The sequence below is a fragment of the Xenopus laevis genome, chromosome 5L (genome assembly GCF_017654675.1).
Source record: "Xenopus laevis strain J_2021 chromosome 5L, Xenopus_laevis_v10.1, whole genome shotgun sequence".
In the NCBI taxonomy this organism is placed as follows: Eukaryota; Metazoa; Chordata; class Amphibia; order Anura; family Pipidae; genus Xenopus; species Xenopus laevis.
The window spans coordinates 94,185,733-94,213,220 of record NC_054379.1 but is presented as its reverse complement, the minus strand read 5'-3'; the positions used below and the strand labels follow the sequence as shown (position 1 = coordinate 94,213,220).

Sequence of the window (27,488 nt, the reverse complement as noted above, 5' to 3'; positions counted from 1 at the left end):
AGATCACTGTACTGAGTATTAATATATCTTTACAACAAAGTTAATATGACCTCTCTTGCTTTACATTTGTGTGCTTTTGGATTTGCATATGAAATGATACCTCCTTCATCAACCTAACATATGGAAATACAGTATTTTGGAGATGAATTGTATTTTCTTAATAATACCTCTGTGTTATACTGTATATGTTTTTATTTTAGCAAGCACTTTATTTTCGTGATGTCATGGAGAGCATTACTTCCCGCAAAATCTGTGAGGTGTCTGATTTTGATTGGAAGAGAACTGCAAGGTTTTATCTCAAAGAAGAAGGTATGGAGCAATATTTAAATATGTTAACATTGGCTGATAATGCAAGCACAGAAATTATACTAAGTAGGTCAGATGTAGCCTTTTGACCAAGTTCATAGTCTAAGTAGCCCAAAAGCAGCCTCATATTGTTTCTCTCATGGGTCTTATATATGTTTTATTTAATCCTATGAAATCCAATGAGCAACAGGAGTATGTGCTGATACATTAGAGGAGACTTTGATACCCAATGACAAAGGTGCAAGAAGGTTCATTACCTTAGGTTTAATATATTCTTTTATATTGAAAATATTTCATTACATCCTAAACACTATTCCACAATAACATACAACTCTGTCTTTTTAATTATTTTATTCTACATCTGATTTTTGTTTACTGTATGTTTGAGCAAGTGTGTTTAAAGTATAATTCCTGAGTTACATGCAAATTTACTCTGAGCAGACCCATATCTCAGATCAGTTAAAGCTTGGCCAAAATGGAATTTACTGACCCTCATTATTATAATAATTTATTTAAAAGAAGGTGCAAAAACTGTTTGTAAAAACATATAAACGCAGAGAGTTTCAGCAGAGTATTTTTAGAATGATCTAAACTGACACTAAATAATACATTAAAGCTCTTTTTTTTGCTGCTTAACAGATGGCGAAATGAAATCTGAGATACATATACTAGATGCACAATATGGCTATGGTTGTGAGTTTTATGGTGCAAAGCTCCCTATGATTATGAATCCGATAACAGAGAAATGTTTTCTGAAAATATCACAGGTAACAAATGCTTAATCTCTTGTAATGCTTTTAAGAATGAAGGGGTCATAAGAGTGCATCTAAGCTAATAACACTGTCACTTATCTCACTGGCTGCACTTGGTACAAACAGACTCGAAGAGAATGATCAATAAACATTGTCTGACCTATGTCAATACATTTTTGTGCATACTACTAATTATCTGAGGGTTACAAAATGTACTTGATCTAGAGCAACCACTGGGCAGGTAACGATTACTTGTTTGAAAAAAAATCTGTCATGGGTTTCAAGACCAAGTGCAAACATTGCAAAATATGTTCCCCAATAACTTCCTTGATATGCCACAGGAATATTACTAGTGACATTCTTACTAATATAATTACAATATAATTATATAATATAATTACAGTTTTTTAAAACCGCAAAATAAATTTGCAGTATAGCCCAAATGGATATTATATTAAATTCAATTCAGTGAGAAAAAGTTATCTCACGGTTGATGTCGTGAAAACTCTTCTCCAAATTCAGTACCAGTTCTTTCCATAGACTTCAATAAACAGTGAGATAACGTTTTCTAAATTGAATTGCATCTCAAATTAATCCTGTCCATGAGTTTTCACGTGAAAAACCTTTTTCTCACTGAATTGAATCTGGCCCAACGTGTGGTTACCCTCACAGTAATAACTGAAGTACTGTTTTAGGATGGAGAATGTAATCATTATTAATGAGCTGAGGGCGTTATACAAAACCTAGACACCTGTCACTACCATTAATATTATGCAATAATGTGATTTTAGTTTGTGTTTAAAGAGCTTTCTGTGTTATGGGGGGGGGGGTGTCATTGTGTTTCTTTGTTTTATTCAGTATGCAAATAAATGCAATGGAAAGTTGCCCCAAGCTGAGTCATTTGCTTTCAGCTTCTGTACATTGCTAAATCACTCCCATTGTTAGCTGAGCTCAGTGGAGAAAAAAAATCAGCAAGGGCTTGTTATTGATTGCCACAAACGATATGCAGTTACAATGTATTCGTTAGACATAGATACTGTATAATGCACATATATCTCTATGTATTTAAACATGTTTTAGTGGTATGTCAAAGCTGCCAGCATTACCACCACACAACATTTTATGGTGAATATACCAGCATTGTTGGATACAGTAGCTGTATTTTTTTCCTTTGTAAAACTACATGCAAAAATTAAACATTCTTAGGGTGAAAAAACCCATCAGCTCACTACATGGAAAAGGCTTGACAATACTGAACATGGGGGATTATAAATGACACCAAAATATACCAAGGTGCCTGCAAGGGGAACACATTTATTGAGACTCCAGTTTTTTCACCACCCCACCCATAAAATACGTTTCTTACAAAAAAGCAATTTAGAAGGGGATAGGCAATTTTTGCCAGCCACTGAGAGACATCTTGAATTGAACATGATCAAGTTCTCCAGTGCATTTCCATTTCCCTGTATTTCCATGACGCCTTATTCTCCATGTGACTTCATGGGAATGACAGGACCTATTGCAAATATGTTGCAGTTGATTTTACATAGTACCTGGAGTCTTCTTTAGCTTGGATCTAAGGCACTTGGATCACATACTATTTTTTCAATACATTTTTGTATGCAACTGATGGCCTATGGGCTGAACAGATACATATGCATGGCCAACCAGGGTCGGACCGGGAAAAACCCAGTGGGCCCCCCGCCGAACAAAGTCGGCTTCTTCATCTGGAAGCTGCATCCTATGGATGCCGATCCATATCGGCATCCGTATCCGTATGCCCCCCATCACTGCACGCACACAATTGCGGTTCTCCCTCTGCATGCACGATCGCATTGCATGTAAGGTATGTGTTTGTGCGGCAGGGGTGGGTGGATTGGTGGCATTTGCTATTGGAGTTGGGGGCCCCCAGGCACCTGCCCCGGTGGGCCCCAGACACCCCAGTCCAACACTGCAGCCAACTTATGTCATTGATGTATCATTCAATTAACACGGTACATACACAGCATGTATATTTATATATATATATATATATATATATATATATATAGGTATATATATATATATATATATATATATATATATATATATATATATATATATATATATATATATATAGGTATATATATATAGGTATATATATATAGGTATATATATATATATATATATATATATATATATATATATATATATATATATATATATATAGGTATAGGATTTGCTATACAGAAAGCTGCGAAATACAGGAAGGCTGTCTCCCATAGACTCCATTTTATGCAAATAATCCAATTTTAGAAATGATTTCCCTTTTCTCTGTAATAATAAAACAGTACCTTCTACTATAAACAGTATATATACTATATAATACTTAAATATATATGTGTTTAAGGTTCTACAACAAGTAAATGGTGTGATCCTAACAGGAGATCATGGTGTTGGAAAAACGGAAACAATAAAGGTATGGCCAGTAATGCACAATTAAGTTAGATTGGAAAAAGACACACGTCCATCAAGTTCAAACTTTTAATTTATTTTTAACCTGCCTAACTGCCAGTTGATCCAGAGGAAAGCAAAAAACCCCATCTGAAGCCTCTCCAATTAGCCTCAGAAGGGGGAAAATCTTTCCTGGATCCAAAATGGCAATGACTAGTCCCTGATTCAACTTGTACTATGAGCTATATTCCATAACCCTGTATTCCCTCACTTGCTATAAAGCCATCCAACCCCTTCTTAAAGCTATCTAATGTATCGGCCTGTATGACTGATTCAGGGAAAGAATTCCACATCTTCACAGCTCTCACTGTAAAAAAACTCTTCAGAATATTTAGACGGAACTTCGTTTCTTCTATTCGGAATAGGTGATCTTGTGTCAGCTGGAAAGACCTACTGGTAAATAAAGCATTAGAGAGATTTTTAATGATCCCCATATATATTTATACATAGTTATCATATCACCCTTTAAGGGGTTGTTATCCAGTGTGAACATCCCCAACTTGGCCAGTCTTTCCTCATAGCTAAGATTTTCCATACCTTTTACCAGCTTAGTTGCCCTTCTCTGTACCCTCTCTAATTTATTATTTAGATTTAAATTCAAATTTAAAGAGCTAGCTAATCTCTCGCATGTCTCCAGTACCCATTGTGAAGTGGTTAAAATTCTGCGGCCCTAGGACCAGGTCTTTGTTGCCTGTTCCCAAATCCTGCCTGTATAAATGTCACTTAGAAGTTTGATTTCGAATGAGAACTCATTTGCTCTCCTAGATATGATTGGAACTGTGGCTGAATGATTTTCCTTTACCTGCAACCTTGTTATGAGGCATTGACCAGTGGTTTAATATTCAAGTTGCTTTAATTGAAATGGTCAGGCAACTACTGGTATAGAGTATTGTACAGTTATTATTATTATTATTGTTAACATGTATTTATATAGCGCCAACATATTGCGTAGCACAGTTATCCTTTAATTGCATATGTGCATATTCATATTACTTTCTCTGATACCACACACAGGTCCATTTATGAATTGTGGCCCAATTTGCACCCTGACAGAGTCCCAGTAAACAAAAAACAATAATACTGTTTATGGTTACTTTGATCTCTGATTGGTTGCTATGAGTTACCACCCACACCAGCTAATACCCTCTGCTGGCCAGAGCATCTTAGACATGGGATGTGCCTGTGTTTTGTTTAGTAAGAAATGTCACAGAGAACTTTTTTTGTTTCCTATATTTCTACTTGCTCATTATAAAGTTTTTTTTTCTATTCAGGGCTTATCTTATTTGCTGGGAAACTTCCTGTTCCTCTTTTCATGCTCGCCTACCTCCGAAGTGTCTGTTCTTAGAAGAGTATTAAATGGAGCTGTACTTGTAAGTATAACAAATCCAACTTAACTAGTGATGGGCGAATAAATTCGCCTGGCACGAATTTGCGGCGAATTCCAGTGTTTCGCCTCCAGCGAATAAATCCGCGAATCTCCTGTGAAAATTTGCATTCGCCGGCGTCAATTTCCGATTTTCACAATTTTTCTGTGAAAATGTCAGATTTTCACGATTTTTTTGTGAAATCATTAAAATTTCACGATTTTTGAGTGAAAACGTCCAAATGTTACAATTTTTTCGTGAAAATGTTTGAATTTCATGATTTTTCACAAATTTTGCGGGAAATTTGCGAATTTTTCAGCGAAGCGGGACAAATTTGCCCATCGCTAAACTTAACACTATAAAACAGAAAACCAAAAATTGTCCCCAAACCAGAAATTGAAAAATAAACACCTGCTTTAAGACTAATGGCAGCAACATCCAAGGGGGTGGTAAGCAACATGTTGCTTACAAGCCACTGGATGGGGACTTCTAATTTAGAGCTTGAGTTGTTAGTAGGTACAATGAGTAGACAATGTTTTAACTCTGAACCAGATAAATGGTATTGCATTAAGGTTCAGGCCAGACATGTGACTTCCTTTTGAACACAAAGAAAAAGCTATAATGCTTGGAGGGGAACCTGGAATAACGCACAACTAAATGAACAAGTGTGCTGCTAAACAACACTTCAGGCAGTGGGTGACCAGTAACACCAGAGAAACACTGACAGGTGCATTTTAATTGATAGAACTAGGAATGTGTTACAGACTTGTAGGGTGTATTTGACCTTTAAATGTGTAAATATATTTTGAAGTATGGTATCTCAGATGTGTATGATTTCTTTTGAGAGGTATGAAGACATCATATATATATAATTTAGTTAGAAATTATACAAATCATTTTGAACTAATCTGCATGTCATCCTAACTAGCCTTAACTTTAATATAATTAAGATATGAACACCAAGAATATGAAAAAAAGATCAATAGGACTTCTGGATTTGTTAAAAAAAAATAACAGATTAGGCAGCAGAGCTCAAATAAAAATGCTTTACAAAACTGGCCCAATATGTTATTTCCATCATTATTTAAATCTTTTCTGATGCACTGTTCTGTGATGTGTTATATAGGATGGATGCTGGTGCTGCTTTGATGACTTCCAACTTCTGCCCAGGTTGGCTGTGTCGGTTATAATGAATGGTGCCCAAGCCCTTTATGATTCAGTAAAAGTCAGACTTTCCTGTGCCACTTTACAAGATGGATTCAAGGTTTGTTATTTGCCGATATGTATACAATTCTCTATAGATCATTTTCCTGGAATTGTTTAAAAGTTATTTGATATCTCTGTCTCTGCTGGGAATATGTGAATAGGTAAGATTTTTCACCCGAGAGCCATTCTTAAACCACATTAATAGAGCAGCACTTGTCTGTTACATATATGCTTATGTCATTAGTATTGCTTTCATTATTTATGAACCTACACAACCGAACAAAATGTTTTTCACTACAAATTACTGGGTCTACTGGTTATGTTGATATTTCTGATTGTTAACATTTTTCTGCATTTAGAAATATAGTTCGTAAATCGTCATTCTCATACAATGAAATGCATTAGTCGTGTTCATTTAATCCCAGAACGTTCTTGTTTTTTGTACATAGTGCTACATACACAAGACAGTTTTCTATAGTAGGTAGATATAGCGTATAATATATATATATATATATATATATATATATATATATATATATATATATATATATATATATATATATATATATATATATATATATATATATATATATATATATATATATATATATATATATATATATATACATCTTTACAAATGCTTTATAAATGCAACATCCTTAAACTGAATTATGAGAAGCCTGATGGGACACCTTGTGGTAATAAAGTGTACTGCTTCTCAGAAAATTAGGATAGGAAAAGAGATAATCACAGATGGTAGTTTTTTAACTTTAAATCAAGATTTGCTATAATATGGCCGAGCAGAGTTCGAGCAGAGTACGAGCAGAGTTGAATGTGTGGGGGGTTGGGCCTTAGGGGTAGGGCCACTCCTGCAATGATACAAAGTGAGAACCTTGCCTCAGTTACCAGAGGCTGTAAAAAGCTCTTGCTGTACTAGTGATGTCCCCCCCCTTGACCTGCTCCAACGCTAAAGTTCTAAGCACGAAAAGGGAGAGGGGGTGGCACCTGGGCTGCTGCCTCAGGTGGTGTCAGCACCAGAATCGATACTAATTGGGGTTTCCCACCATTTTGGATTCTGACAAATTACAGATGGACTATGTATTTGAAGTACTAGGGCCTATTATGAATCTCAGACCTGTACAGCCCTATAAATGTTTACCTCCTGCTTGCAATTATGACATCTCCTGTTTAAAGATATTGGACAGAAAATACTGACAATTTAACTTACACAGTACTATCATTAAAACAGTATTCACTTTCACTGTAATGGAATTATATAGTTATAGTTTTAGTTATTTGGATCAGCCCTTTAAAGGAACAGTTCATTATAAAAATAAAACTGGGTAAATAGGCTGTGCAAAATAAAAAAATGTTTCTAATATAGTTAGTTATAGGCAAAAATGTAATGTATAAAGGCTGGAGTGACTGGATGTCTAGCATAACAGAAAATAACACTACTTCCTGCTTTGCAGCTCTAACTCTGAGATAGTCAGTGAAGGGGGGCCACATGGGACATATCTTTTCAGAGAGTTTGCAATTGATCCTTAGCATTCAGCTCAGATTCAAAAGCAATAGTTATGGCCCATGTGGCCTTCTCTCCAGACACTGATTGGTTACTGCTTGGTCACCAGGGTAACCAGTCAATGGAAACCAAGAGAGAGCTGAAAAGCGGGAAGTAGAGTTCTTTTATATTAGACATCCAGTCACTACAGCTTTTATACATTTAATATTTGGCTAACTAACTATATTAGAAACATTTTTTATTTTTAACAACCTATATATTTATCCAGTTTTTATTTTTATACTGAACAATTCCTTTAATATACTAACTGATATGGATCAAAATATCTTTTTTGAAATAGGTCACAGCAGACAGAAATTGCAACCTGTTCCTCACTGTCTCCTGGAGTCCAGGATTTCAAAGCCTATCCAGTGATGTACGAGCGCACTTCAGAGATGTCTCTCTGGTTTCTCCAGATATCACCTTCATTTTAAAGGCCAAATTTACCAGCCTTGGTTTCAGGAGCCCGAAAGCCCTTGCTACAAGACTTCAGCTCATCTCAGAATTGATCAAAGAGCAACTGTTAGTTATCTGTATAATTTTTAACTTTACCATCCAGCTTGTTTTCTTTAAAAATTATTTTATAGGATAATACCTATATGGGACCTTTTATCCAGAATGCTTGGCACATGGGGTTTTCCATAAAAGGGACCTTTATGTAATTTAAATCGCCATACCTTTAGTCTAACCCAATATGATATATGGATTCATGCAGCATGGTTACCATCAAGTACAAGGTACTGCTTCATTATTCATTATTACAGAGAAAAAGGAAATCATTTTAAAAAATTCAATTATTTGATTAAATGGTTAACAAAATAGAATATCCAGAGCAAAAATAATTGTGTGGAAAAAAACTCACCTCAGTGAAACAGGCCGATATAGTAACACGATCCAAGCTTGTCATGGCCCAGAAACATCATTATCAATTTTTCCAGTTAAATTGATGAGTCCTTAATTTTATTTATTTAATTCAATGTTGTCTTTAGTTACAAACACAAATAAAAACCACTTACATTTACAAAATAATATCCCCCATATGTAATAAAAAGGCACTTAGATTGCCCAAGAGCAGTAACCTAGATTTGTGGTGAGGCCACAAAGGCCCGGGCCTAGAGCGGCAAATTATTAGGGGCGGCATGCAGCTCAGCCGCTTTCAGGGGAGCACTGGGGACGCACAGCTCCCCAGTGCTCCGAAGCATGCACAATGTATGTGTGCGCTTGAAAGGCGGGAGAAGTGTGGGCTGGTGCTAGGACTGCGCAGCCTAGGGACACCCTCCCAGGAAATCCGGCTTTTAAACAGGTGACCAGTAAATGCTGCCTGCTTATTGTTTGCTATGGGCTGGGTTGGACTCGAGCACTGGGGGCCCACCTGGGCTGCAACATCAAGAGCCCTCCTAACTTCCACCCCAACCCCCGCACATGCACGGATGTCCGTGCGTCTTACAGTATGGAGATACAAATTACGGAAATACCCCTTATCCAGAAAACCACAGTTCCTGAACATTCTGAATAACAGGTCTAATAACTATATAACAATTGCTAATTAATTCTTGCTAATGCAGTGGATGTATTGAAAGCAATATTTTGAATTACTAATCATAAAATCATACAACCATATTTTCTTTTCTGAACTGAATGTGTTTGTACTTGCTTTACTTTTTAATAGAGCTGAGAACTACCTGCAGTGCTTTACTTTGCAGTCTATGATGGAGGTGGTATTTCGGGCGTATCAGAGACGTGAAACTCAGAAGGATGGTAGCAGTCAGCAAAGTACTTCCGAGCCAGATGGAGGAAAGGTTTCTCGTTCTAGCAGTGCCATGTCTTACCAACAACTCGCACGATATGGAACAAGTATGATTGCTTTTCCTCCCTAGGCTTTCTTTAATAATCATCTCTTTTGAGATGGTAAATAAGGAGTTAGTATTTTCAGCACTTTGGACTGGTTTAGTGAAAATTATTAATAATGAAAAAAACAGGGTCCTTGTGACATATGTTCTCAATAATACATGATAGACATGTTTTAGTTCTGTAACTGCCCTGGGTTTTTCAAATAAACTTTCAACAACTGTCTTAAAATGTAAAGAGGACAATACATCAAAACCTCAATTTTACATACCCTGATTTTAAGCTTTACATTGTTTTACTATTTTTGAGGTCCCACCAATATATAATGCATTTTCCTGGATTTTAAACCATTTTTGATGGTCCTCTGAAAAATGTAAAAAAGGAGTTCTACTGTAAATATTATTCCTTGCAATTTATCATTTGTGGTGTGGATATGTCTGTAAAAAGATTTTTCATTATCCGTGGAATGAGGATACTCTATTTGCAAAACCAAAAAATATCCTGTAACTCTATAATATCTTAAAAAATATGTTTTTATTCAAAAAACATGAAATACCATGTGGTCTGTATGCCTATCTTTTTAACATGATTTTTGAATAAAAACATATTTTTTAAGATATTATAGTGTTACAGGATAATTTTTTGGTTTTGGATATATGTACCCTTGGAACTGAGGGTTTTATCCCAGAAACTATGGCCCCTTTTGGACAGACCCCTTAGACTTCAGCATCCTATTCATATTTTTCTAAGGTTTTCTCAACTGTCTGGACTGTTGGGCAATACAGAAAAACAGTTTCAAGAGAGGGTAAATATGGATTATTGAAGCCATTGTAAGAAAAACTCTTGCAAAGTCTTATATAAATCTGACTGTACATGACTAACAGGATTCTAAAATAAATCTTTCCAATTGGGAAGGAATTACAAATAAAAGACAAAATATCATGCCCTTTTCATATATTTCAGGTTCAGCAACCACATTCAAAACTGGTAACAGCTCAGACAAGAAAAAGAACCCCATTTCTTCCAACCCTGCTCTTGCTGCTGCCAAGGAAAGCCATGTACTAATAGCTGATGCACTCAATGATGTCATTGGTCCCAGAATGACTGGCAGTGTGAGTGCAAAACTGTTTTAACAACTGGGTCATAACTTGGCATCTCTTCTTATGTATTTATTCAAGATTTTATAAAGATATAGGGTGCACGGGTTGGCCTAAATAAAAGCCTATAAGTATGCAATTATTTTATACTACTCTATACCTTGCATAGTCCACTGTCCAGTCAAAAGGATTATGAAAAATAATCAGTATTTTACGTAATGTACATAAAGTGGTACTGTTTGGTGTATTTCAGAACGTTTTTACAGTCCTTCCTTAATATGCCTTATAACCTATTATTCAGGGCATACATTTAACTTCTCACCCATTCTTAAATCTATTAAATGCAAATATCTTACTATGTGATTCTCACTGAGTTGAAATTTGAATTTACAATTACAGAATTTTCTAGTATTCAAGCAAATCATTGGAGATGTGTTTATGGGAATGTATGATTCACCAGGAGCCCGGCAGATTTCTCAAAAGGAGCTGGAAAAAGCTATTGCAATACAAATGGAGGAAAATCAATTATTTCCGCATTCACCATGGCTGAACAAAGTGAAACAGTTCTATAATCTTTCTCTAGTCATGCCTGGTAAGCATCTTATTGACTGTATATCAGTCTATATATTAGCTTGATTGAAAATCAAAAATAGAGAAATTAACAATAATTTTTACTTTTGGAAGAAAATACATTGACATGCTCAGAAATATAAGTCTAAGCCAATATATCTCTCATAAGCTATTGTTGTGGATATAATACCCATTTACAATAACATTTATGAAATGATGCATTATTTATACACTAATGCACCTTTTCTGTAATTTGGATCTTCATTCCTTATGTCTACTAAAAAAATCATGTAGACATTAAATAAATCAAATAGGCTGGTTTCCTTCCAATATGGATTAATTCTATCTTCGTTTGGATCAAGTACAAGGTACAGTTTTGTTATAACAGAGAAAAAGAAAATTGTTTTTAAAAAATTTGCATTATTTGGATAAAATGGAGTCTATGGGAGACAGCCTTTCCATAATTCTGTGCTTTCTGGATAACGGGTTTCCGGATAACGGATCCAATACCTGTATATAGTTTGTATTATGCGCATGCCATGTAAAATGGGTGTTTTCAGCTAATCTACAAAACACCCCGTGAAACAAAACTGCTGGCTTCTGACCATGCTTAAGGTCTATACCGTTCTAGAGTAGGCTAGTACTCTTATGAACAACAAGCATGATGAGCAAACTTGACTCAATTAAACTTGCATATTATATATAGAACTTCCCTTTTCTGAAACATAAAAATAATAGAAGTCACCTTGGAGTTCTATGACCTCTGAACACTCTTATGCCTTTATATAGGAAATCAGTGACTGCTAATATCCTATATTAGGTGGCACATTTATCCAATACAGAGTTCTTTTTACTAAACCATTTGAATGGTTAATAATTTTAGAAAAACATTTTTAAAGTGGACCTGTCACCCAGACACACAAATCTGTATAATAAAAGTCCTTTTCAAATTTAACATGAAATCCAATTTCTATTTTTTATTAAAGCATTCATAGCTCATTTAAAAATCTCAGCTGTCAATCAAATATTGTCTGCCACTCCTCTATGTCTTAAGATGGCCATAGACGCACAGATCCTATCCTATGAATCGAGGATTCGTACGATTTTCGGATCGTGTGTGGAAAGTGCCGACATCTTTCGTCTGGCGGAGATCCGTCATTTGGTCGATCGGACAGGTTTGATTTTGACCCGACCGATCTAACCGGAGCACATTGCACATCACAATCTGATCGTTCAGATAACCCCCGATATAGCCATGCTCGTTAATGGCATATCGGGGAAAGATCCACTCGTTTGGCGATGTAGCCAAACGAGCGGATCTTTGCGTCTATGGCCACCTTTAGGCATAGAGGTGGAGGAGACAATTACTTTCACTTTCCATTCAGCACTTCCTAGATGTCACTGTTCTCCCCACATTCCCTCAGTTCTCTTAACCATTTAATTGTGTAACCAGGGCATGGGGATAGACATCGGGTCCCTCATTCTGGTGCACAAACAAGATTCTGAGATGATGCAAGGCTTGTCTTAATAACTGTGTGCACAAAATGGCTCCTGCCTACTGCTATAATTACGAGTTCCCAGAATGAAGGAAAATAGATTCAAATAATTTATATAGTGTAATTAAAGTTAATTTTGCTTGACTAATGTCATAAAATAGGATTTTAAATATTTTTTTTGGGTGACAGGTCCACCTTTAATGCACCAATTTATTAAAAAAGTTATTTTTGTCTCTCATTAGGTATAATTGTGGCAGGACCTCCAGCCTCTGGAAAAAGTTCATGTATCAGGGCCCTTGTGCAGTCCCTTAATCACCTTCAAGTGTCCCCAGAGGAGCCAACTCATAAACTTGTCAAGATCAACCCCCTGAGTGTGGACCAGAGCAACCTAATGTTTGGCAGTCAGAATGCGTCACACATTTGGGAAGATGGCATTGTCACCTATGTTTGGAAGAGAGCTATACGAGTAATGATTTTGAAGTTACAAATAAACATTACAAACAATTCTAGCTGTGTGTAACTACTGTGCTGCTTGTGTCTACATAAACATGTTATTATGCCTGTAACCAAGGATACCTAAAAATAAAAAAATATTGCAGAAAAAAAATATGAAAATATATGTGCTATAAGAAAATCTATTTTTTTAAACAAATCTATTATTTTGACCTTAAAGAATATTTTTCTAATGTAACTGGTATCAATAAACGCACTTTTACTTGCAAACTACACACATATATATATATATATATATATATATATATATATATATATATATATATATATATATATATATATATATATATATAATTATGATTATATTTAATTTTAAAACTGTGCTTATTTACTTTTAGAGTCGAAACAACACCTGGATATGGTTTGATGGGCAGCTTAGTTCCAACTGGTGTGACAATTTTAATAGTGTTCTAGGATGTGAAAAGGTAAATTCGTGCTTTATTGCTAACGATTCATACAATGATAAATAAATCTGGAGTACCTTTCCTCATAGCAGGTTTGCAGTGTAACCATTAGAATGTTTTTTATGAAATTAAAGGGGTTAAATTAACTTTTAGCATGCTATAGAGACAATTTGCAATTGGTTTTCATTTTTTTAAATTTGTGGTTTATGAGTTATTTAGCTTTTTATTCAGCAGTTCTCCAGATTGCAATTTCAGCATTTCAGCAGAATGGTTGCTAGAGTCCAAATTACCTTAGCAACAATACTGATTTGAATAAGAAACAGGAAAATGAACAGGAGAGGGCCTGAAAAGAAAGATGAGTAATAAAAAGTAAAAATAGCAATACATTTGTAGCCTTACAGGGCATTTGTTTTTAGATGGGGTCATTTGAAACCTGGAAAGAAGTCACATAATAAAAAATAATAAAAAGAAAATAATTAAGACCAATTGAAAAGTTGCTTAGAACTGGACATTCTGTAACATACTAAGGGGCACATTTACTAATGGTCGAATATCGAGGGTTAATAAACCCTCGAAGTAAAATCTTTCGCAATCGAATTCGAAGGGTTTTGCGCAAATACTACGATCGATCGAAGTAGAAATCGTTCGAATCGATTGATTCGAAGGATTTTAATCGATCGATCAAAGGATTTTTCTTCGATCAAAAAAACCTTAGAAAACTGATGGGGAAGGTCCCCATAGGCTAACATTGTACCTCGGTAGGTTTAAACCCGAGAAGTATGTAGTCAAAGTTTTTTTTAAAGAGACAGTACTTAGACTATCGAATGGTCGAATAGTCGAATGTTTTTTACTTCAAATAGTTTGAATCGAAGTCGAAGGTCGTAGTAGCCTATTCGATGGTCGAAGTACCCAAAAAAATACTTTGAAATTCTAAGTTTTTTTTACTTCGAATCCTTCACTCGAGCTTAGTAAATGTGCCCCCACATGTTATGTGAAAGGCAAACCACTCCTTTAAGTCAAATACAGATTGTGTGTATAATGCCATACTTTGATAATGTTTGCTTTAACAAAATAAAAAAAAGTTTAAAGGCCCTATAGCAAATTACATAAAATTCTACATCTTTAAAATAAAATGTTAAATGTTTTCATCTTGTCTTTTGTTTAAAGGAGTTGCTGCTTAGCAATGGTGATCGCTTTGAAGCCCCTGAGAATCTAAAACTGGTTTTCGAAACAACTGATTTACAGCTGGCTTCACCTGCCACTCTAACAAAAGCCGTAAGCACGGGAATGTACAGCATTAAATTTGTTTCTCTTTTAATGGACAATAATCACCTTTTCCTTTGCCTGTTAGCCAGTGCCTCACACTTTGCACTGTTGCTGGTACAGAGTAAAGCTCTGTTTAGAGTTCCAATTGGGATTATAGACTTCTAAAGAACAGTACAATATTTCGGGGGTTATTTATCAAAATCAAAATGTTTCTGATTTTTTAAATAAAAAAAGTTCACCCAAACTAGAATTCACAATTTGACCTTATTTATTAATTAAAAAGCTTGATTTAATCAGTCGATAAAATCTAGTTTTTTCTCGAATTGCACGATTTTTTGGGCCTTTCCCCAAAAAGCCCTAATTTTTTGGATTTTTGCCCAAAAAGGTCAGATTTTCAGGCTTATTTCAGTGCAGGCCACAGAAACTTCAAAATAGGATAGGGACCTCTGCCATTGACTTATACACAACCTGGGCAGGCCTGAGATAGTGGATTTTCGGATTAGGCTTCGGATCTTGTGATGGGCGAATTTATTCACCAGGCGCGAATTTGTGGCGAATTCCCGAGATTCACCGCCGGCGAATAAATTAGTGAAACCACCGTGAAAATTCGCCGGCGTAAAAAAATGGATGCCGGCATCGAAAACTGGACACCGGCGCAGTTTTGCAAATTTTTCGCCGTTTCGCTAATTTTTCAGCAAAACGCCCCAAATTCCCCCATCACTATTCGGATCGGGTTTAATAAATCTCGAAAAATCTATTAAAGTCCTGAGTTCCAGGTCCCTGCATCTGCAATGGTAGGAGGAGGGCACAAGTACATTTTACAATAATAGCTTTCTATCATTTTTATTGGTGTTTTATAACAGGGAATATTGTATATAGAAGGGGAAGCTCTTGGCTGGAAACCCCTTTCTAAAGTTTGGCTGGATAGAAGAAATCAACAAGAAAATGCTGTGAGTATGAATGTCTGCATCCTGCACACTCCTGATGTATCAACCCACCTTTTTCCTCAGTTTAATCTCTCTAAATACTCTCAGTATGAAAGCTATACCATCCACCAGTACAGTAAAAGTACCTAAGGAAAGATTTAAAGATTTACTAAGGGTCGAATTTCGAAGTACAAAAAACTTCGAAATTCGACCATTGAATTAAAAAACTTTGAATTTGAATATCGAATTTGAAGTTTTTTCAACAAATTTGGCCATCCTGCGGTCTAATAGAAATTGAATGTTTCGAACTATTTTTAGCGATCGATCGAAGGATTTCTATTCGACCAAAAAAAACTTAGAAAAGTGCTGTGGAAGGTCCCCATAGGCTAACATTGCACTTAGCTTTAATTTGGCAAAGTATGAAGTCAAAGTTTTTTTTAAAGAGACAGTACTTCGATTATCGGATGGTCGAATAGTTGAACTATTTTTACTTGGAATCGTTAGAATCGAAGTCAAATGGTCGAATATAGCCTATTCGATGGTCGAAGTACCCAAAAATTTACTTCGAAATTCGAACTTTTTGACATTCGAACCATTCACTCGAGCTTAGTAAATCTGCCCCTAACTGTTATGTAAAGCTGTTCAATTTCTCGATTATTGCATCTTATCAAAATACACAATTATCAGAAGACAAAAAGGCAATTCTGCACTAAATAATTATAAATATTTTATGACTGTAAGTCTTCACAATAGGCTATAATAATAACGTTTTTGAAATCACATAACAGCCAGAGTTTTCATCAACAGAAAGAATTCAATATTGTATGTTTTAAATCTGTGTCATATAAAATATTTATAATTCGAATAAGGAACAGAAGGACAGAATCGCAGGTTTAACTGCTAAAGTGCATTTATAATCGTCCGCACGACATGTTTCGGGCACATCTGCCCTTTTTCAAGTGTATAAAATATTTACTACTGCTCTAAGTTGCATTGTATCTTGATGTTTTACACTATTCTCACCAATCCTAGTCTAGACAATACATGTTTAATAAATATCCAATACCTGATGTGGTGGAAAGTGATATATCTTCTACTTTTAGGTACTTTCAAAAGCCTTCTACAAGACGCTGGATCCCATCTTTAATTACATTCTTCATGATGCCACGTAATACAACCTATTTTTATTTTGATCTCTTTCTAGAGACATTATGATCTAAAATGGACAGTTTAGTTTTGTCACTTGTTGTTTACCCCCCATTCACCATATATATTCATCCTACTCTAGACATATGCACTGATTAAATTTAAACTACAGCATTTCCATGCAAAAAAAAAAAATCCTTTAAATTTAAGTAGTATTTAATGGGCACAATACAATACACTATGCTCTGTGAAAATGAATCTATTTAAAGGGACAGAACTCAAAACCCCAATCTTATAGGCAATGATGAATAAAATATTCATATTCATGTCTGACTTCACTCTGGGCTAAAATAATCATTAACATCAATGGATCACCCCATAGATCTTCTCTGCTCCCTGTCTGTGTTTTACATGACTTGTGGGCATGTCCAAATGGTCCATGCCAGAAGCACAGTAGGAGGTGGTTAGCGAATCACAGCACTGCATTCACACAAGCAAAGATAGACTGCAGTTCTCTCTCAGGTCCTCTGCTTGTCAAAGAGTGGAGTGCCACTCGAAACGTTGTATTATCATGCTGCTGTCCTACATCCAATAAAGATGGTTTTATTGAAGCTGGAGTGCTGTCTATTAGGAGAGAACTTTAAGGTCCACCTAGTTCCAGACTGAGTATGGAGGCAGCATGAAGTGGAAGAGATGGGTGGGACTGTTAGGGTTTGGTGGAAATAATTTATCTAAGATATTCTATTTATATATTAATAGGTGTATAATGCAATGGAACATTCTTTTTTTACCCACTACATCCTCTTTCTGTGGCGTACATACAGAAAACATTTCTTCAATTTTTGTTGAAAGATACTGTAGTGTCAAATTATGGTTAAAAAAATTCTATATAATCTTTTTTGCATTTATTTATGTATTTGTTTAGGCCGGTTGTTCCAGTCACAGAAGTTTGCCTGTTCCGCTCTTGCACAAACCTTCTAGCAGTCATGCTGAATGACAAGGCACAAAGCATTGGAGGGCAGTTGCATATTGAGAGGCTTTTTATCTTCTGTCTTATCTGGTCGGTGGGAGCCCTCATTGACCGCACAGAAAGAAAGAAGTTCAGTGAGATGCTCAAGATTTACACTTCAGTGTAAGTTACACGTGTGATGTCCTTTGTCAATCAGTCCTGGGTAAACATAATTATATTATAGCTTACTAGCGAAGATCCATTATAAGAATGTAAATATTTAGTTTGTTCTTTGTCTGGAGAACTGACTGTGACCAAGGCTTGTCCAAATGTAACTTGCTCTACTTTTATTGTATCATGCATTTACAGCTCCTCCCACAATAAGCAGTCTCAAAAGGAAATAGTCATGAAAAGTATGTCAATTAAGAATTAGAATTTTATTATGAAAAAGTTCTAGCCATTTTTGACTTCATAGGGAAGTATATTCCCTGGACCCCCAATACTGGGTTTCTAGCTGTTTGTAAGTAAGTTGTTCTTTACTGACATAGTAACTGCAAGAATTTTACAGCACAATGGCAAATGGAAATAAGAAAGAAAAAAGAACATACACATAAACATAAACACTGTAATTTCCATGTTATCCCACTGAATACTGTAAATACAGTTTTCTGTCACTTAAGGGAACCAGTTTATAGAGTTAGAGAGTTTTATCAAGTTAGTGTCTTGAAGATTCTGGAAATTTAATTACACAATTCTTTCAAACTCTGATTCAATGTGCATTATTTCAGGCACAAATGTACTTTTATGATAATTACTAAGTATTATTTATTATACTGTACAAAGTTGATCGCTCATTGAATTTATGGGTTATTGCAATTTAAAATCTGTGCTAGTAAAATGTGCCTTACAAAGGATTTACTAACATGGGGCAAATTTGCTGCAATGCAATAAGCAACTTGCGTTACAGCAAGTGCAACAACAATTAAAACTTTATAGTTGGAGGTGAGAAGTCCGTATGATGTATGTATTGTACTGTCAAACTGCTACAAAATCAATAACTGCAGAAAGCCCTGCACTACATGGACTTAGTGAAATACTGTAATTTACTCATAAAGAAGCGTATCCCCATTTCCAGTAATTATGCTTTTGGCCCCGGCTACATACTGTATTAATGAAGCAATCCCTATTTGGTCCCTTCCTGTTATAGAATGATAAAGCACAGATAATCTGCTAGTAGTGATGGGTGAATCTTTGTCACTATAATTTGCAAAGCGTATTGAAGCTAATGGACAAGCATAATTTTTGTAGCGAGCAACATTTTTTTTAAGCGCTACTATTTGGTCCAAATGCATTAAAGTCAATTGACGTCCCAATAATTTTGACTCGCAGGATTTTTTGCCGGCAAATCGCCACGGTTTTGTGAATTTAATCACTTGTGGCGAAAAACGGAAATTCACATCGAATTAGTGTCCGGCGAATTTATTCACGGATGACTAATAGGACCTCCTGTTGGTGCTACAGTGAATGGGACATGTGAAAGTGTACAATTGCTCCATTTGCTCCACTATAAGATTTAGATGTGCTAATGAAATGACAATATTGTAACCTCCTAAATACAGGAAACCAGACTGTATTATTTTATGGACAATGCTTATAGAGTAAATCTTATCATTGTTACTAAACAGTACACAAATAGAGCAGTTGTATGGACTGGTAGGGTTGAACTAAATGGGGACATTGGTTCAATTTGCATCCTACAATTATAGTCTAAAATTATAATGCAACTAATATCACATGATCTGTAAACTACATTAAATATTTTCCTCCCAACATGACATGACTGCTGTGATTCATTCCTAACAAGATAAAGTAGAACAGACAGTTGTTTTATATAAAATAGATATCTATTTTAACAGCAGAACTTCTTAATTTAACACAATTATTTTTTAAATTTAGTTTGCCAGATGATGACCATGAAATTTCTGTCTTTGATTATTACCTTGATGAGTCTGGAGAGTGGGACACTTGGCAGTCACGTTTGCCAGAAATGACATACATTGGCAGCACAGACATCATGGGAGAGGTGTTTGTTGAGACACAAGACACGGTAAGTAGGTAACATTGCCTAGTTTGTATGGAGAAACAGTGAAGGTTATATAGTGTGTACATTATATTTACACACTAACATTTCCCACATTGATGTCAGCAGTTTATCAGAATATTGTTCTCAGACTGTGAGTGCCTTCCTGCAGTAGACTCATGAGAATTTTTCCTATACTAGATGATAATCCGCACTTTTTTGGAATATGCTAGAATGGGATCCCAGCATGTCCTATTAACTGGACCTCCAGGGTGTGGGAAAACGGCATTAATAAATGACTTCATCTCAACACAAGGTAACTTGCACTTTTTTGGAAGGCAATTGTTCTTTATCAATTGAAAACATAGCTCAGTTTGTATGTTTTATTACTTTCAGACAGAGCTCATACTGTGCTGAAACGAATGGTGTTTTCAGGATCTTCGAAAGCCAAAGAACTCCAAGACCTCTTGGAGGAAAATATAGTTCATAGACAAGGTAAAAAGAACTATTTTGTCTTGTGGGTGCCAACAGTATCACTTGTAAGCCCAGTATACCTGAAAGTAATTTAGCACTAACCATGATTTAGTTGTTAGTATCTTCAGTTGTTTTTGTCCTAAAGAAATTTACTTGCAATCTAAATACTGTGAAAGCCAGTGATGTGTATATATTATCAAAATGTACATGGAACCCATGGATCAAACAATGATCTTGCTATAGACACATACAGAAATATGGCAGATGACTGAATCCCTCAACAGTCAGTATGTGCATGGCATGTTCTAAAACCATAGATACCATCACAACTGTACTTGGCCATAGCATGCCGTTAGTTTTGACCAGTCTTTAATTAGTTAGAAAATGAAAGCTTTAATTGGTTGCTATGGACAGCCCTTGTTCAGTTTGCCACAGTATTGGTGTATTCTCCCAATTCATTTACAAAATCAATTTTAATGGAACTATATATTTATTTATTTGATACTTTTTTTTAGTTCTGACTTTTTGACACTGGAGCCACGAATATCTTCATATTCTTGAAACATTTTCATCCAATGTTCCCCTGTAAATACATTTCCCTTTTCTGCATTACATTTTTACACAGCTTTATAAATATGCCACTTAGTTTGAATTATACCCATTATAATTGTTAACAGGTTTTGTCTATGGTGCAAAGGATGGAAAATCTCTAAAACTGTTTATTGATGACATGAGCCTGCCCACACCAGATGAGAATGGGGTGCAGAGTTGCAATGAGGTAAAGTTTGTGATATGTTCTATAAGATTGGACATTAGTCTACAGTATATCCTTAAAGGTATGATTTACCCCAAATTATTTGAGATATCACAGTCCCTATTATAGATTATAAATCTATTAAAAGCTCTAGAGGAGGTACAGCTATGGGACCTGTTATCCAGAATGCTCAGGACCTGGGGCTTTCTGGATAATGGATCTTTCCATACTTTGGATCTTCATACCATAATTCTACTAGAAAATGATTTAAACATTAAATAAACCCGATAGACTGGTTTTGCTTCCGATAATGATTAATTATATGTTAGTTGGCTCAAATACAAGCAGTGTCGGACTGGGATGCCAGGGGCCCACCAGAAAACCCTAGACCGGGGCCCACCAGAAAACTTTAGACCATGGGCCCACTTTACAAACTATTATTCCTCTCGTCATTTAACCTCTTTATTCTCCTAGTTTTTTATATCTCCTTACTATACTCTAGTCTTTCAACATTAAGCCTATTTTTTCCCATGACGAAATAGGGAATGACCATGAAATAGGTTAAATGGTTAGAAGCAAGAGGGCCCACTGACACCTGGGCCCACCGGGAGTTTTCCTGGTATACCAGTGTGCCAGTCCGACACAGAATACAAAGTACTGTTTTATTATTATAGGGAAAAAGGAAATAATTTTTGAAAATTTGTATTATTTGGATAAAATGGAGTCTATGGGAGACGGCCTTTCCATAATGCTGAGCTTTCTGGATAATGGATTTCTGGATAACAGATCCCATACCTGTACTATATGTGACCATTGCAGCTGATCATTTAATAATTTAATTATTTTGTAATGCCTTTTTGGTACAGCTGAAAGAGATGGTACAGAATAAAATACCAATGGAGTTTATGCATGTATGCAGGTTAAAATTGGGCCTCAAGCTACTCAGCACCTTAACAGAGATGCGAATATTGAAAAAATACCCTTACCCCAATGTGACCGATATGTTTTAATTTTGAGAAACAAAAACAAAATCGTGTGCCAACTACTCATATGCTTTCTACCCTAGCTGCTACGGATGCTTCTGGATGATAATGTCCTTGTAAGACTGAGAAAACCTTTTGAATGGCAGTGTCTGGAGGGGATTATTGTAAAAGCAGCAATGTCCTTACCTAAGTATGAGAACAGTACCCAGAGAACCTTCTCCCAGAGGCTTATGGTAAGTTTCATTAATCTCGTTTTGTTTCTCCAATAAATCCTAAAATAGGAGTATCACATTCGTACTGAAATCTCTGTTGCATGTAAAACATAATACATATATTTATTATTAGTAGTACTAAAACAGAACACCACTTAAATTATGTTTTTCAAGTCATTTAAAAAAAACGAATTCTAAGCGTCTCTACAATATACATTAATAAAATATTTTTATATGGTTTTAGATTTATTTGTAAGCGTTATTACTACTGAAAGCATCGATTGTCTGGTTATTTCTAGTCTCTGTACGTCTGGTTCTGACTCCTAAAACTATGTAACAGATTGAGAGGAGCTGATTATTTTTCATTAACCAGACTCACAGAACAGAAAGGATTAAAACAAATACAGGTATGGGACCTGTTATCCAGAATGCTCGGGACCTGGGGTTTTCCAGATAATGGATCTTTCCGTAATTTCGGTCTGCATGCCTTAAGTCTACTAGAAATTCTTTTAAACATTAAATAAACCCAATAGGCTGGTTTTGCTTCCAATAAGGATTAATTATATCTTAGTTGGGATCAAGTACAAGCTACTGTTTTATTATTACAGAGAAAAGGGAAATCATTTTTACTAATTTGGATTATTTGGTTAAAATGGAGTCTATGGGAGCCATTCCGTAATTAGGAGCTTTCTGGATATTGGGTTTCCGGATAAGCGATCCTTTACCTGTACTGCTTTCAATTGCAATTGCTTTTACAAATAATTGAAACTGCTGAATTTGGAAAGAGGCAAACAATTATATTTGCTTTAATTATGCAATTTTTGGGTGACATTTCGCTTTAAATATATTAATTTCTACTAAATACATGTTCATTGCTATGTACAATTTACTCTTCAGATCACTGTGCATTTCACTGGAAACCTCTTCTTTATAAATGAACCCTGATATCCAAGGAACCATATCATACTAAATGTTAACTCAGATGTACTAATCAAAGAGAAGAGTTTCTCTAATCTTGTTGTCAGTTCTCCCATGCAGTTTACAGCAATCAACCCAAGTGTTGCTGAGAAGCTCGAAATATTGCCTGTTTTTGGCACAAGAAATCATTGATTCCACATTTGTAGTGTGCTGCTGTATAATGTTTGATAGTATGGTGCACTGAGAAGAGTAAACTTTAGTTTCATGATGTAGTATTATATATAGGGGATTGAAAGGTATTGTTTTTTTCTTTTTCAGCGTCATTTTGCCATATTTCACCTGCCAGAACTAGAAGGATCACAGCTGCAGCAAGTCATTTTCTCTGTACTTGAAGTAAGTTTCAACAAAAAATATGTGTCTCAGTTTTTATTGTAGTCATAATATTTGGACTAGGAGTTTCATTCTTACTGTTTGGGATCATAGTTTGAAAAAAGTGAGAGCCAACTGCATATGAAAGAATTATCAGTAATGTCTGTAACCTAAATATGAATGTGCAGCTTTTAAAGGAAAACTAAACTCTAAAAATGAATATGGTTAAAATTGTATATAAAAAATGTAATGTATATATAGTTCAGTATATTTTATATACTGAACTTACAGTATTGCACCAGCCTACAATTTCAGCTTCTCAATAGCAGCAATGATCTAGGACTTCAAACTTGTCACAGGGAGTCACCATCTTGGAATGCTACACTCACATGTTCAGTGGGCTCCGAGCTGCTGTTAAGAAGCTAAGCTTAGGGGTCATTATAAATTTACAAGCAGAAAATGAGGTTTGGCTGTAATATAAGCTGATGCTACAGGGCTGATTATAAAATGCTGATGTTAGTTGTACTGGTTTCTAAGCTGCCATGTAGTAATTATCTACTAATTATATCTGTATTAATTACTAATCAGTCTTATATTTTGACAGTTATATTCTATGTGTACTGTATATTGTGAGCGGGTCCCTAAGTTCAGTAACTGACAGCAGCACAGAGTATGTGCAGTGAATCAGCAGAAAATAAGATAGGGAGCTACTGGGGCATCATTGGGCTGTGGTTGCATTGGACTGGTACAGAAGTCCAAAACAATGTAAAACATTTGTAGCCACTTCTTTAGTTAAGCTTTAGTTCTCCTTTAACTGTTACAGTACAAATAGTGTGTGTTCTGACAAGGAAAAATGTTTATTTCACACTGCCCTATCCATGCAGAGCAGTGCAGTGGAACTCATGGGTGCCATCTTCAGATCTTCTTCTTCCCTTTGGCAATTGAGCTTTCTGGCACATGTGAAGTAGATGCGAATACCAGGCTGGCTACAACTGCACATGCACGAAAAAGCTCAGTCCCTTAGCAAAGGAATCTACAGGAACCGAAGATGGAACCATGAGCTCCATTGTCCTACACATGTATAGGTCAGCGTTACAGCCAGGGACATGGAGCATTTCTTAAAATAAACCGGTTCTTTCATTATGCACCAAGTTAAAAACAATAGTTAAAGTAGCTCAGTTCTTACCTTACCTGATCTTTAAAAATCGGACAAGCAACATCATGCAGCTTTAAAATAGTAAGTAGTAGTATCGTGTACACTTACAAACTTGTAGACTAACTTTTAGACTTCTAAGATGTAAGTCAGCACATTGATTATCCTAATCTGACCGAGAAATGTACCATGTAGGCATCTATGGTGGCAAAGTGTATACCACTGCTGCAATTTAGCTCTGGTGTCTTTGGTTCAAGGCTGCCCAGTTTCATCTCCATGAAGTTCTTACATCCGCAGCATACTGGTAATTGCACTTATTTCTTATTAAGGTGTTGTAGCACAGAATGTGAGTATCGGAGATACTACCGTAAACGTCATATGAAATAAGGGTCTATGCAACCCACTAACACAAGCTATTATCTGAATATGCTGAAAACATGTGTGCTTTCAAATTCAGTTCAGATTCTATATTATTCACAGGCAAACATGGGTGACAAAGAAGGACTTCCATTGCAAGAAGAATTGCAATTGTCTATTGCCAAAGCCTCTTGCCACCTTTTGGAATCTAAAAAGAAAGTGTTAGTTCCATCTTCTACTCCAGGAAGACAACACTATCTGTTCTCCATGAGAGAAATTAACAGGACGTACCAGGTATTAGTTTTTCTGTAGACATTAGTAGGGAATCACCGAATCCACTATTTTGGATTTGGCCGAACCCCCGAATCCTTCTCGAAAGATTCGGCTGAATACCGAACCGAATACTAATTTGCATATGCAAATTAGGGGTGGGAAGGGGAAAACACTTTTTACTTCCTTGTTTTGTTACAAAAAGTCATGCGATTTCCCTCCCTGCAACTAATTTGCATATGCAAATTAGGATTCGGATTCTGTTCGGCCGGGCAGAAGGATTCGGCCCGAATCCGAATCCTGCTGAAAAAGGCCGAATCCTGCCCGAATCCCGAACCAAATCCTGGATTCGGTGCATCCCTAGACATTAGCAAAGAAGCTCTGAAATTCTGTCTTTACTAAGTTTCTTATCGTATGTATTTTTAAGGCACTTCGGAGGTTGTCCAATGAAGATCGAGAGGACCCTGTTACTGTTGTAACTTACTGGAAACATGAAATATGCCGTGTTATTCAAGATAAGATCTGTCGCCAAACTGACCTGAACTGGTTCAACTATGAATTAAGCAATATCAACTCAAAGGTTAGTTTGAGCTCTCAAAAATGTATACAACGGGTGTTATATTCATGTTCTTGATGTGATGCATCTCCAGACTTGGGGTATGTTGACCTTTCTATCTTCCTTGTTGGTTATACAATGACATCCAAGAACACTTTTCTCTTTGTGCACTGTAGAATCCATACTTCTAGTAGTTATCCAGCATACCCATATTGCATTCTTCCAGACCTACTTGGTGGTGCCATTTTTGGCACAAAAAAATAAAATTTTCAGGAAGAAGTATTATTACATACTTAAACTACAGTACAGCATGTCCAATCTTTTTTCCATTGGAGGATGAGGTTCCTATTCCCATTCAATAATTCAACTCAATAATCTCCCCTTGTGTTCAGTATTTTCCAGATATCTCCACATCTTCTGCTAAGAAACTGTTTGTAACTTTTCCTTTGGAGATGACATTTTCGAATCAAATCAGTGCAGGGAACAGAGGTGTCAAGGTAAAAACTTTTATTGACATTTATATATGGGGAATATTTGTATGAGTTTTCTTTGTCATATGATATCACATGCTTGTTATCACAGGTCATGCTGCAGCCTGTTGGGAATTTAAACGATGTAAGGAGATACTTGCAAACCATTGTTCAGCATTATAATGAACAACTTGGGCGCCAAAAGCTGCACATTGAATTGTCAGACAATGTTGTGATACATATAATGCGCATGCACCGAGTCTTATCTTGTGAACACGGGTGAGTAAATCACAGATGGTTTAACATTTCTAGATTCTGTTCTATGGGGAAGGTTCAAATAAGAGCCAGAACTGGTTCCAAACTAAGTTTTGGCTTGTGATGTTGATTTTTTAATTGGGTGCAGTCAGCCAAATATAAAAAAACTGCATTAAAGCATTGCTACTTATAACTTCCATAGTGTTTAAGAAAACTTTCCCATTTTTTCAGCCTCCTTTACCCTACACCTCTTCTTTTGGCCATTGAAAGAGGTATATAGTTTCACTCCACCAACTGAACCTTCTCAAGGCCATATATCACATATCTCCACATCTCCTGACACTCAATGATCCTACACTAATTGCATGACATATAAGGGCTCTTCACTGTCAGGTCTGCCTAGCTGCTTATTTGGCTGGTATCCTACAGTCCAAATTGCTGAGACACAGGTTTGACTGTATATCATGGAAAAAGCAGCCAGTGGAACTGGAACAGATGAGTAGAAAGAGGTATTAGAGGTATATTGTGCAGTGACAAAAACTGCTATTGGCACTATATGTCCCTTTTATATAAGAAAAATAGCTGCTTTTACTCATTTTAGCTCCTTTTGTAGTTGCTTAGCCTAGTCTTAAATATCTCTATCTATCTATCTATCTATCTATCTATCTATCTATATATATATATATATATATATATATATATATATATATATATATATATATATATATATATATATATAT

General features: G+C 35.8%; 1 protein-coding gene across 1 annotated transcript in view; it reads left to right on the top strand.

Moving 5' to 3' along the window:
• LOC108704151 (dynein heavy chain 5, axonemal) overlaps positions 1–27,488 on the top strand; it is a 132,351-nt gene that overhangs the window by 63,928 nt on the left and 40,935 nt on the right. The window contains exons 43-67 of the mRNA XM_018240559.2: positions 201–309; positions 946–1,073; positions 3,448–3,516; positions 4,823–4,921; positions 6,042–6,179; positions 7,984–8,204; positions 9,352–9,536; positions 10,494–10,642; positions 11,027–11,219; positions 12,936–13,159; positions 13,545–13,631; positions 14,778–14,885; positions 15,740–15,826; positions 16,906–16,970; positions 17,874–18,080; positions 19,854–20,004; positions 20,179–20,293; positions 20,374–20,472; positions 21,129–21,229; positions 22,272–22,421; positions 23,637–23,711; positions 25,321–25,491; positions 25,895–26,047; positions 26,416–26,520; positions 26,606–26,772. Coding sequence (XP_018096048.2) covers positions 201–309; positions 946–1,073; positions 3,448–3,516; positions 4,823–4,921; positions 6,042–6,179; positions 7,984–8,204; positions 9,352–9,536; positions 10,494–10,642; positions 11,027–11,219; positions 12,936–13,159; positions 13,545–13,631; positions 14,778–14,885; positions 15,740–15,826; positions 16,906–16,970; positions 17,874–18,080; positions 19,854–20,004; positions 20,179–20,293; positions 20,374–20,472; positions 21,129–21,229; positions 22,272–22,421; positions 23,637–23,711; positions 25,321–25,491; positions 25,895–26,047; positions 26,416–26,520; positions 26,606–26,772 — 3,356 coding nt within the window. The remainder of the gene's footprint in view (positions 1–200; positions 310–945; positions 1,074–3,447; positions 3,517–4,822; positions 4,922–6,041; positions 6,180–7,983; positions 8,205–9,351; positions 9,537–10,493; positions 10,643–11,026; positions 11,220–12,935; positions 13,160–13,544; positions 13,632–14,777; positions 14,886–15,739; positions 15,827–16,905; positions 16,971–17,873; positions 18,081–19,853; positions 20,005–20,178; positions 20,294–20,373; positions 20,473–21,128; positions 21,230–22,271; positions 22,422–23,636; positions 23,712–25,320; positions 25,492–25,894; positions 26,048–26,415; positions 26,521–26,605; positions 26,773–27,488) is intronic.